Source organism: Acinonyx jubatus, chromosome E3 (genome assembly GCF_027475565.1).
Source record: "Acinonyx jubatus isolate Ajub_Pintada_27869175 chromosome E3, VMU_Ajub_asm_v1.0, whole genome shotgun sequence".
NCBI classification, from domain to species: Eukaryota; Metazoa; Chordata; class Mammalia; order Carnivora; family Felidae; genus Acinonyx; species Acinonyx jubatus.
The window spans coordinates 13,995,613-14,008,433 of record NC_069398.1 but is presented as its reverse complement, the minus strand read 5'-3'; the positions used below and the strand labels follow the sequence as shown (position 1 = coordinate 14,008,433).

The following is a 12,821-nucleotide window of genomic DNA, read 5'->3' as shown; positions in this document are numbered from 1 at the left end:
TTTTGTCCTTCCCCTGTTTTTATATTATTTTTGCTTCCCTTCCCTTATGTTCATCTGTTTTGTACTTTGAAGTCCCATATAAGTGAAGTCATATGATACTTGTCTTTCTATGACTAATTTTGCTTAGCATAATACCCTCTAGTTCTATGCACGTCGTTGCAAACAGCAAAATTTCATTCTTTTTGATTGCCCAGTAATACTTCAGTGTGTGTGTGTGTGTGTGTGTGTGTGTGTGTGTGTTCTTTATCCATTCATCCATCGATGGACATTTGGGCTCTTTCCATACTTTGGCTATTGTTGATAGTGCTGCTATAAACATTGGGGTGAATATGCCCTTTGAAACAGCACATCTGTATCCCTTGGGTAAATGCCTAGTAGTGCAATTGCTGGGTCATAGGGTAGTTCTATTTTTAATTTTTTGAGGAACCTCCATACTGTTTTCCAGAGTGGCTGCACTAGCTTGCATTCCCACCAGCAATGCAAAAGAGATCCTCTTTTTCTGCATCCTCATCAACATCTGTTGTTGCCTGAGTTGTTAATGTTAGCCATTCTGACAGGTGTGGGGTGGTATCTCATTGTGGTTTTGATTTGTATTTCCCTGATGATGAGTGATGTTGAGCATTTTCTCATGTGTCGGTTGGCCATCTGGATGTCGTCTTTGGAGAAGTGTCTATTCATGCCTTTTGCCCATTTCTTCACTGGGTTATGTGTTTTTTGGGTGTTGAGTTTGATAAGTTTTCTATAGATTTTGGACACTAACCCTTTATCTGATACGTCATTTGCAAATATCTTCTCCTATTCCATTGGTTGCCTTTTTAGTTTTGCTGATTGTTTCCTTCACTGTGCAGAAGCTTTTTATTTTGATGAGGTCCCACCCAGTAGTTCATTTCTGCTTTGGTTTCCCTTGCCTCCGGAGACGTGTTGAGTAGTTGCTGCGGCCGAGGTCAAAGGAGTTTTTGCCTGCTTTTTCCTCGAGGATTTTGGTGGCTTCCTGTCTTACATTTAGGTCTTTCATCCATTTTGAGTTTATTTTTGTGTATGGTGTAAGAAAGTGGTCCAGGTTCATTTTTCTGCATGTTGGTGTCCAATTTTCCCAGCACCATTTGCTGAAAAGACTGTCTTTATTCCATTGGATATTCTTTCCTGCTTTGTCAAAAATTAGTTGGCCATACGTTTGTGGGTCCATTTCTGTGTTCTCTATTCTGTTCCATTGATCTGAGTGTCTGTTTTTGTGCCAAAGATTGATGCCACTTTTAACCCCAGTGTACAGTTGAGGGAACAGGTGTTGAAAGTTCTATCATTGGCACATAGTCACATAAGTAGGAGGCAAGAGAACTTGGATAGGAGAGCCTTCACTCTTCACTGCTTCCCTCTTTCACCTTCTGAGGTCAGTCCTTGTGGGTCCTTGCAGGCTATAGAAAAGATTTTGGATCCCAGCTGATACACTCAAAGACTGATTATGGATGTTTCAAAAAGATAAAGGAGGCAGCCTGAAATGACCAAATTTGAAATAACTTGAACATCAAAATGAGTAACAACAATGATGGATCATGACACAATGAATATAAAACGAATCCACGAGTTCACAGGAATATTGTATTAAAGAGAGAGAAAGAGGAAAATCTCTTCTTTACAAAAGAAGGCCTGCATATAGATGTAGAAAGAATGAGGGAATTAGGAAATCACCATTTTAGTTTTTTTAAAGTTTGTTTATTTATTTTGAGAGAGAGCGTGAGCGGGGGAGAGTCAGAGAATCTCAAGCAGGCTCTGCACTGTCAGTGTGAAGCCCAGTGAGGGGCTTGAACCCATGTACTGTGAAATCATGACCTGAGCTGAAATCAAGAGTTGGACACTTATGCGACTGAGCCACCCAGACTCTCCAGGAAATCAACATTTTATAATCATCAGGCAAAGGTTATTAATAGATGCTAAAGTCACTTGGGTCAGTGTTCAACTTGGAAGCTGAATTGCTATGTCCTGGAATATGCCCGTTTTGATTTTTGATACAAACATGCTTTGCATTTTTTTATGTATTGAATATAGGAGTTTTTTGGAATGCCTAGTATATGGGGTTGCAAGTTCTGGAAAAGTGTTCTTCCTGCAGAGCCTTTTCTCTGTAGCACTTCTGCAACTTGACCTTGGCTAGAGGTAGCATTTGAAGGGATTCTTGACCATGACAGGTTGTGGAACGAAGGGGGTTGGTGGCTTTAATAGTGCTCTGTGGGGCGTCTGGGTGGCTCAGTTGGTTAAGCATCCAACTTCAGCTCAGGTCATGATCTCACGGTCTGTGAGTTTGAGCCCCACGTTGGGCTCTGTGCTGACAGCTCGGACCTGGAGCCTGCTTCAGATTCTGTGTCTCCCTCTCTCTCTGCCCCTACCCCCCCCCCCCCACGCTATCTCTCTCTGTCTCTGAAAAATGAATAAACCTTAAACACTTTTTTTTTAAATAGTGCTCCGGACAGATAATACATAGAGCTCACATTTATGAAAATATTTACTGAAGTGATTGTGGGAACTTCATGAACAACAAAAGCAAATTGACAAAATGTAGTCACCCCAAGATGAGACCGGAAAAGTTCCCGTACAGTACCTTTCACCTGTTTTTTTTCCAGCAATTTCTGACTCTTTGTTCATCATCAATTTTAATTTTTGATTCCCTTAAGATGAGTACAACCTGGTGAAAGTCACAGAGCTGGTGGAGGCTGTATATGGTCCATACAAACCTTACCAACTGAAGTATGGCGACATGGAAGAGAAGAACGTCCTCATCCAGATCAGCGCTGTGCCCTTGGTAATGTCATTGTACTGCCGGTGGCCATCGAGGAATTATACGGTTTGCCAGCCACGGGGTTGGTGAAGTGGGGGGGGGGGGGTGGCATCAGGTGTGCAAAGAGTGGGAACAGGTGTGCAAAAACAGGCTCTTAATTACCTTGTGGGGTTTTCAATCCAAGTGTGAAATGAGACCACAGATATGCTACCAATTTTCTATTTAAAATCTCAAGTAAAGGTCCAGCAGACTGAAAGACTTAAATCTTTTGGGGATAAGTTGATGATCTCCCTGATTTAACAAATTTTTATTATGGCAGTCTTTTGTCTAAGGAATATATGGAAATGGGCACAGGAACTGTACATTCATGGACCCTGCCCCAGGGGCGGGTTTGCTTGTGCGGGCCTCCGAGGGGAAGAGAAGGCATTCCCATTACAAATATTAAGGTTATCTAGCATGAAGCAAGTTGACATTTAAGAGTAGATCTCACACTAGTTAAACTCTGCTGCCTCCTGCCATTTTTCTGTTTTCTAGGGACATGCCTAGAAAGTCCGTTCCGCCTCAGTTACATTCTTGCCCCTGAAGGAAGCATTTTCCTTTTCCTACATTCTTCTGGAATGTCTGATATGGAGAATTTGAATTCTAGCTTTAGAGCCAGGGGGGAGATGCCATCCTTTTTTTTTTTTCCCCAACGTTTTTATTTATTTTTGGGACAGAGAGAGACAGAGCATGAACGGGGGAGGGGCAGAGAGAGAGGGAGACACAGAATTGGAAACAGGCTCCAGGCTCCGAGCCATCAGCCCAGAGCCTGATGCGGGGCTCGAACTCACGGACCGCGAGATCGTGACCTGGCTGAAGTTGGACGCTTAACCGACTGCGCCACCCAGGCGCCCCTGGAGATGCCATCTTAATCACAAAAAGAGGAAAGAGATGAAAAATACAGGATTTTGATCCTGCTTTTCTGGCAGGAGTTCACATGTATGATCTCACGGGCCACATCGATTTCCTCCCCTTGGGTCAGGCTCCCAGAGGGCTGTTGCTGCTTGGCGCTGTGTTTCTGCCACCTGACTTGGGTGGTTTTACCACGGGCGAAGGGGTTTGGAGGTCTCCTCCATCTTAATGTTGTCTATTCATTTGTTCTCGAGCCTGAGGCAGCTTTCGTTTGTCCATATTTGCTGACCAGGAGCACGGGGAGGTCATTGACTGTGTGCAGGAGCTGAGCCACTCTGTGAACAAGCTCTTCGCTCTGGCTTCTGCAGCTGTTGACAGATGCATCAGATTCACCAATGGCCTCGGGACCTGTGGCTTGCTGACAGCACTGAAATCCCTCTTTGCCAAGTAAGGCTGGGGTGTGGGGACAGGGCCGGCTACTCCGGAGGGCGCTCTCTGCCCCAGTTGAAAATGCGTGCGTTCTGTGTTCCTCCTGTGAGCCCTGGAGAAGCACCTGAATGGCCATGAATTTGGCAATGGCTAAATAAGATATGGTATATTTGTACAAGGGAACTCTATTTGGCAGTTACAGTATTAATAGGGCTACACATATCAACATTGATAGAGTTCATTGAGTGAAAAAAAAAAAAGCAAGTTGCAGAATCCTATGTAGAGTCTAATACAGTATGTGAAAACAACATACAAAAAATAGGGTATACTTTCCATAGCAGGGTTCAGCAGACTTTTTCTGCAGAGAGCCAGATGATAAGCATTTTAGGCTTTTGGGCCTTATGGTCGATAGAAACTTCGGTAGATGACACATAAATGAATGGGCACGGCTGTATTCCAGGAAAATTTCACTTACAAAATAGCCTAGAGTACCAATCCCTGTTCTGGATCTTGTTTTGTTTTGTTTTGTTTTTTCCATACTTTAACATGCATTATATATTCCTGTAGAAGAGGTGTCAACAAACTCTTAACACATGAGCCAAATCTGGCCTGCCCTCTGTTTTTGTAAATAAAGTTTTATTGCAACACAGACATGTCCATTCCCTTATCTATGGTCTATGAAGGTAGAAGTGAGTAGTTAGAGCAGAGACCTTGGGACCCTCAAAACCTAAAATAATGGGACCTTAGCAGAAAAAAGGTTTGCCGAGCTCTAATGCCTGGAAGGTTAGGCCACAAACTCAAAATATCTGTTGTCTTTGGGGAGGTAGGGAAAGAGGGAAGGACTAGGGTGGTATTCATAGAGGATTTAGCTTTATTTCTTATTTTCTGATTTTTAAAAAAGCATATAGTCATGCATTCTTGTGTAGCTAAAAATATAAAAATGAGAGAAATACATCATGCTAAGTGAAGGAGGTCAGTCACAAAAGACCACATGCTGTATGATTCCACCTGTATGAAGGATCAAAAACAGGCAAGTGGGTAGGAACAGAAAATAGATTCTCCCCTGGCTGAGGAGAGGTGGACATTTGGAGGAGATGGGGGTTGACTACCAAAAGATACAGGGCTTTTTTTTCAGGTGATGAACGTGTTCTCAAGTTGATTGGTGATTGTCACACAGCCCTGTGACTACACTAAAATCACTGGATTGTGCTCTTTAAATGGGTGAATTGTGTGGTGTGTGAATTCCTTTGCAACAGAGCTGTGGAGAGAAAGAAGAGGACACTAAATCATGCTGAGTTAGGAACAAGTGAGCAAGCAGCATAAGGCTGGATTTTCTGACCCGTGCAGTTGAGGCGTGAGGGCCCTCAGGTCTGCTCCAGTCTCCCACTTAGAGACAAATATGTTCTTAGGCTCTCCAAAGACCTTCCTTTGGTAGCTTGTTCTAGAATGAAGTCACCCTCAGTCTCGAGAAATTTTTTTTTAATTGAATTGAATGCTGTTTTCCTGTAGTAAATTTTAGGGAGCTTTTGGCATTCCAGAAATACTGGGCACGCCTCTGTGAGCTCTGAGGTCTGTGGTGCAGTGGGCAGTTACCACCTCCGGAGGGCAGCTCCCAGTGTAGACGGTAGGGCTTCCAAGGACCCACGCCCTGCTCTCAGACAGAGGTGCAGCCAGGTGAGCCCAGATGCGTTCACGTTTCTAAGAAGCATGAGCAACAAGTCTAATCAGACAAAACCACTTTCTGTCTCCAGCACCAGCCAGGACTTTGTGGATGGAAAGAATTTTTTATCGAGATATAAAAATGTTACTATAAAATAACAAAAATAATGCTGTAGAATAATTTTTTAGAATACAAAAAAGTATTAAAAAGTCAAAATCTTCTTCCCTTCCTTTCTAGCCTTAGTCCTTCTGCTCAGAAATACCCACTCTTGCACATTTTGCTTTTATTCTTTTAAAAGAAGATGTCAGCCGCCTGGGTGGCTCAGTCGGTTAAGTGTCTGACTTTGGCTCAGGTCATGATCTCACGATTCGTGAATTTGAGGCCAGAGTTGGGCTTGCTGCTGTCAATGTGGAGCTTGCTTTGGATCCTCTGTCCCCCTCTCTCTTTGCCCCTCCCCTGCTTGCGTTCTCTCTATCTCTCTCTCTCTTTCTTTCAAAAGTAAATAAAACATTAAAAATTTTATGTAGATAAAAGATTTTTTAGCTCTTCCCTCTGTAAAGAAAAATTTTTTATCAACCTTAACTTTTTTTTTTTTTTTAATTTTAGATAAGGGGGGTGCCTGAGTGACTTGGCCGGTTGAGGTCTCTGACTTCGGCTCACTGTTCCCATTTGAGCCCCCATTCCCACTTGCTGCTGTCAGCGCTGAGCCTGCTTCAGATCCTCTGTTCCTGACCCCCCGACCCTCCCTGGTTCACATTTTCTCTCTCTCTCAAAAATAAATAAAACATTAAAAATTCTCTTTAGAGAGGGAGAGCAGGAGTGGAGGAGAGGAGCAGAGGGGGAGAGAGAGAGGGAGTCTTAAGCTGGCTCCACACTCAGTGTGGAGCCCAACTCGGGGTCCGATCGCACAACCCTGGGATCATGACCTGAGCTGAAATCAAGAGTTGGATGCTTAACTGACAGAGCCACCCAGGTGCCCCTCAACCTTAACTACTGTATCTTGAGGGACTGGGTTTATTTAAGGCAGTTCCTCTCTCTTATCCCCTGCCCCTTTCAGCTCTTGTGAGTGATATTTTTACTTCCAGTTCTGTTGGTTATTTTGGTTACTTCATTAAAAAAAAAATAACAGGGGCACCTGAGTGGCTCAGTCAGTTAAGCATCCAACTTCGGCTCAGGTCATGTTCTCTTGGTTTGTGAGTTCGAGCTCCATGTCGACTTCTGTGCTGACAGCTTGGAGCCTGGAGCCTGCAGCCTGCTTCGGATTCTGTGTCCCCCTCTCTCTCCGCCCCACCCCTGTTTGTGTTCTGTCTTTCTCTGTCTTTCAAAAATGAATAAACATGGGGTGCTTGGGTGGTTCAGTTGGTTGGGCGTCTGACTTCGGCTCAGGTCATGATCTCACAGTCTGTGAGTTCGAGCCCCACATCGGGCTCTGTGCTGACAGCTCGGAGCCTGGAGCCTGCTTTGGATTCTGTGTCTCGCTCTCTCTCTGCCCCTCCCCTGCTCACATTCTGTCTCTCTCTCTCAAAAATAAATAAAACATTAAAAAAATTTTATTAAAAAAATAACATAGATCTGTATTAAAAATTCAAACTGTATATAGGGTATGTGGTGAAACTAGGTCCCCTCTAGAAGGGAAGATTTTGAAGCTACCCCAGTAGCTGCTGTTTGTAAAATTAGGGCAATCAGAGTGAAGCTGACTGGAGCAGGGTTGGGAGGGGACATCGTTCAGTCATGGGGAGGGCATTAAGGACGGCAGGGGCACATGGGGGAGGTTAGAGGGGGCTGGCCTAACTTGAACTAGGGTAAAGCCATAGGATATAGCAACTGAGAAGGGGTTTCAGAATCAAGGGCTTCCCAACTACGACAGGAGTGTGGGCTTTGGGGTCGGAGCCACCTGGGCTTAGCCCTGGCTCTGATGCTTACCGGTTGGGGCCTCTGGGAGCCTCGGGGTCTTTTCGCTGAGTAAACTGAGGAGGCCATCTTCATGACAGTTGTGGGTATCAAGTGAAAGCATGTATTAGAGCCCCTAACACAGCGACTCTTATGTGGCAGGGACCCCCAGGAACATTTACTGTGAGAGAGAATCGGAAGGTTTGGGAACAAATGTGACAAAACTGTGATGTGGTGAACACTGTGGCCGAATGGACACCCCCTCCCCCAGTGCTCTACTGCCTACTCGGCCTCCCAGAATGCCGTCCTCAGCTCCTGCAGAGCAAGGGCCTCGCTGCTTGGCATGCTCCTGTAAGACTTTTCCATCATAGTGCGGGGCGGTGGCACAGTCGGTTAACCTCCTGTGGCTGAAGCACAGCCATGTTCCTCAACATCCCTCCTCCCGCCCTCCCCGTCTGTTGGTCCTTGAGGCCCGTCCCCCTCCCACAAGGACTGACAGAAAGCTGTCCCTCCTCTTGGTACAAAGGGGAGGTGCCGTGGGTGGATATCGGTTTCATGGCTCTCCCCTCTAAAGCCTCGGGCCCGTGTCCAGGGGGCCGCGGTGTCACTTGTAGTCAGCGCAGAGGTCTGAAGCAGTTTCTACTGCCTGTGGCCTTTCTTTCCCCCACACCAGCTTGCTCTTCAGGCCTGTGCCCTGGGCATCACATCGCACTTTCCTCGCTTCGAGCTAATGCTTTGGGGAGGGAGAGAGGTCAGGCTTCTTGTGAGGGACACAGATGGCCTAGGTTTTCAGGGAGCCTCATGGTTTCCAGAGAACAGAACCTCCCCTGACCCTTTCCTGATACGCAAGGACCTGCACTTGTTCGTTCGTGTTCCAAGAGCTGTACGTCCTCAAAGGTACCACCACCCCACATCAGCTTGCATTTCCTACTTTCTGGGGAACTTTTGTGTATATTACTTCGTTTATCTTATTTTATCATCACGGCAACCCTGTGAGGCAATTTAGCAGACGTCATTAAGGATGAGGAAGCTGAGGCCCAAAGACACCCACACACTTTGCCAAGGTCACACTGCCAGTCTGGCATTCGTTCGGGAACTGTTCCCAGGTGTCTCTTTTGTGGCCAGCCCTGTGCTAATTTCTGGGGGAACGGTTATGAGCCACAAAGGGATAGTCCCTCTTCTCCAGGAGCTTCCAGCCTAGTGACAGCACGTGCTTCAAACACACACGTGAAAGAAGCTGTCTGGTTAAACCTTTCCCATGAGGGAAAGCATGTGGTATACAGCGGGAGCAAACAGCAGTCTGATGAGAGAGGGTCTTCAGCTTTGAATCTAGTTTCGTGTTCCTGTGCCATTAAAGGTGGGCTCTCGCCTGCCATGGAGCTTGGCTGCTTAATCTAGATTTGGGGGGGAAGAATGCCACAGAAGTACCGGGGACTTTGGCAAGCTGCTTTATGGTGTCTTGGTGATGGTCGGGTATACTAGTGGGACGGTGATGTTTCAGGACAATTCTTTGGGCCAAGGAGTAATTGACCAGCCCCACCTCTCACCTGTCCGGTCACCAGAATCTTCATCTTAGTGGCTCTCCCCTTCCTTATCTTTTTTTTTTTTTCAACGTTTTTTATTTATTTTTGGGACAGAGAGAGACAGAGCATGAACGGGGGAAGGGCAGAGAGAGAGGGAGACACAGAATCGGAAACAGGCTCCAGGCTCTGAGCCATCAGCCCAGAGCCCGACACGGGGCTCGAACCCACGGACCGCGAGATCGTGACCTGGCTGAAGTCGGATGCTTAACCGACTACGCCACCCAGGCGCCCCTCCCCTTCCTTATCTTGAGCATCTCCCTTAAAGCTGCCCTTCCAGGTGAGAAAGATGGTCCTGCCATACAGAGGAGACCCTTCTGTGGTCAGAGTTCATAAGCAGTCGGACTGCTCGGCAGGAGCCTCTACAAAACGGTCTTGAGGTCCTTGGCCATTTGTCCAAAGCCACGTAAATCCAAGCGTCTTCAGATATGAGTTGACGTTGACATCCCCGTCTGTTTTGTTTTCTTTCCTCACAGGTACGTGTCCGATTTCACCAGTACTCTCCAGTCGATACGAAAGAAGTGCAAGCTGGATGATATTCCTCCCAACTCGCTTTTTCAAGAAGATTGGACAGCTTTTCAGAACTCCATTAGGTAAAATGAGGGCTGTGATTTTATTTTTTATTTAAGAGAGAGATAGTTGTGAGTCGGGGAGAGGGAGAGTAGAGGGAGAGAACCTTTAAAGTTTTTTATTTATGTATTTTGAGAGAGAGAATGCAAACGAGTGGGGGAGGGGCAGAGAGAGAGGGAAAGAGAGAGAGAATCCCAAGCAGGCCCTGTGCTGCCAGCGCGGAGCCCGAAGTGGGGCTCAAACCCACGAACCGTGAGATCATGACCTGAGCCCAAATCAAGAGTTGGACGCTTAACCAACTGAGCCACCCAGGCGCCACGAGAGAGGGAGAGAATCTTAAGCAGGGGCTCAATCCCACAACCCTGGGATCATGACCTGAGTCTAAATTGAGTCAGATGCTCAACTGAGCCACCCAGGTGCCCCGAGGGCTGTAATTTAAGTATGTGCCCCGTGTAGTAAGTAAGCATAAACATGCATCATATAATATGTAAAAATGAGGAATGTGTTTGTAAGGGGTTCATTTCTTTTTCATCTTTCACTGCCTTTTTTTTTTTAAAGCAAAACCTCTAGACTCTAAAAACAAGTCAGTTAAAACTAACAACAGCAACAGCAGCACCAGAAGGACCTCTCCCACTCCTAATGCATAAACAGTCTTTATGAGCTCCTTATCTCCTTTGGTGACTCACATTTTCTACTTGTTGTGAGATTTTTTTCCCCTTAGCCTATACTTTTTCAGGCCTCAATAACTTAGAACTTGCATATTAGAAAATATACAGCTGATTGAATACTGTTTTTATTATCTTTATTTATTTTTTTAAATTTTTTAAGATTTTATTTTTTAAAGTAATCTCTACACCCCATGTGGGGAGCTCATACCCACAACCCTGAGAACAAGAGTCACACACACTCTACTGACTGAGCCAGCCAGGTGCCCAGATCCTGTTTTTAGATTTAAGCACCATACCACTAAGTGATAAGGCAGCATTATCTGGCCTGAAAAGGACCATGTAAGAGTTCCATGACAGGCATTGAGGTGACCCTCCCAAATGGTTGTTCAGGGCCAGATTCTGGGGTAGCCCCTATGACCTATGAGCCAATAGTTAGACCCCTGTTGCCCCAAGCCCTGAGGCCTGGTGGGAATGTGATCAGCAGTGGCCTAAGAAGGTTTGGTCCTTGAAAGTTCTAGCCAGAAGGTGCAGACTGCATCAGGAGCCAGATCTGACCTACGGACATGGTTTGTTTGATCACATCATTTAAAAAATTTTGGGTGAGTTTTCAACATTTAAAAACCAGTTTTAACATAATCCAGATTTCTAATTTTTTAAAAATGTTTGTTTTATTTTTGAGAGAGAGAGGGACAGATGTGAGCAGGGGAAGGGCAGAGAAAGAGGGAGATACAGAATCCGAAGCAGGCTCCAGGCTCTGAGCTGTCAGCACAGAGCCTGACGTGGGGATCGAACCCGCGAGTCTTGAGACCGTGACCTGAGTTGATGTCAGACACTTAACTGACTGAGCCACTCAGGTGCCCCAGTTCAGATTTCTAATATCGCTTAAAGCTTGGAAGCTCTAGAAGCACTGGGTTCACTTCCTGGGGCTGACAGCTGAAGTCCCAGTAGCCTGGCCATATGTCCTCTTGTGCCCTTGCTCTCCCACTACTGTGCATGGTAGTAGCTCTACTATTAGGCCGAGGTCAAAAGCAATCAAGAATTTCTTTTCCCTGGGAATGCAAGCTGGTGCAGCCACTCTGGAGAACAGTATGGAGGTTCCTCAAAAAACTAAAAATAGAACTACCCTACGACCCAGCAATTGCACTACTAGGTATTTATCCACGGGATACAGGTGTGCTGTTCCTAAGGGATACATGCACCCCATGTTTATAGCAGCACTACCAACAATAGCCAAAGTATGGAAAGAGCCCAAAAGTCCATTGATGGATGAATGGATAAAGAAGATGTGGTGTATATATATATATATATATATATGCGCAATGGAGTATTACTCGGCAATCAAAAAAGAATGAAATCTTGCCATTTGCAACTACATGGATGGAACTGGAGGGTATTATGCTAAGTGAAATAAGTCAGTCAAAGAAAGACAAATATCATATGACTTCACTCATATGAGGACTTTAAGAGACAAAACAGATGAACATAAGGGAAGGGAAGCAAAAATAATGTAAAAATGGAGGGGGACAAAGCATAAGAGACTCATAAATATGGAGAACAAACAGAGGGTTATTGGAGGGGTGTGGGGGGGGATGGGCTAAATGGGTAGGGGCACTAAGGAATCTACTCCCGAAATCATTGTTGTACTATATGCTAATTTGGATGTAAATTAAAAAAAATTAAAATTAAAAAAAAAAAAGAATTTCTTTTCCTTAAAACCGCTCTTCAGAAGAGGGAGGCTGCTGTTCACCCACTTGCCTGACCCCCGGCCTAGGTAGTGTGCACAGGGTGCCGGTGCCACCTGTAGGTCTCAGCGTGGTGGCCCACACATCCGGCACATCCAGACCCTGGATCTGCTCTGATCCAGGGCCTCCCGGGGATCATCTCTTCATGGGCTCTGATCTGGACTTTTATTTGGGGGGGATGAAATTTAATGTTCTAGATGCTAACTGTATCCCCCATCGTCGTTGGTGGCTTGGTACACCAGAAAATACTATGCACAAGATTATTCTGTTGTACCTGAGGCAAGTGAAAAGTGGAATATTTCACTTTCTCATAAACCTTTCTTATGATGGAATGCCTAGATACCCCGGTGATGATAGGCACTTTTAGAGAAAGTTAACAATTAACTAGACTTTAGATGTTTTTTAATCCTTGGATTTGTCCTGACATTATAGTTTGGTGTTGAAGGACTCAGCACCTGGAGTTGGAGGCCCAGCATAAAATTACTTGAAAATTAAAGGATTATTAAATACAGGTATGATGGTCATTCAGGCTTATCTCTGACAAGCCAAGTGGATTAATCTTCATCTGCCTTTCATGTGATCAGAGAGATAACTTCTAGTATCAAAATAGTTTTCTTTGCCTTG

The 12,821-nt window shown here is 45.3% G+C and overlaps 1 protein-coding gene across 2 annotated transcripts in view; it reads left to right on the top strand.

The window, feature by feature from the left end:
- The window catches only part of COG7 (component of oligomeric golgi complex 7), an 82,123-nt gene that overhangs the window by 44,141 nt on the left and 25,161 nt on the right, over nt 1–12,821 (top strand). For both annotated transcript variants that reach the window (XM_053213096.1, XM_027043031.2), the window contains 3 exons: nt 2,664–2,791; nt 3,951–4,105; nt 9,694–9,810. In XM_053213096.1, coding sequence (XP_053069071.1) covers nt 2,664–2,791; nt 3,951–4,105; nt 9,694–9,810 — 400 coding nt within the window. The remainder of the gene's footprint in view (nt 1–2,663; nt 2,792–3,950; nt 4,106–9,693; nt 9,811–12,821) is intronic.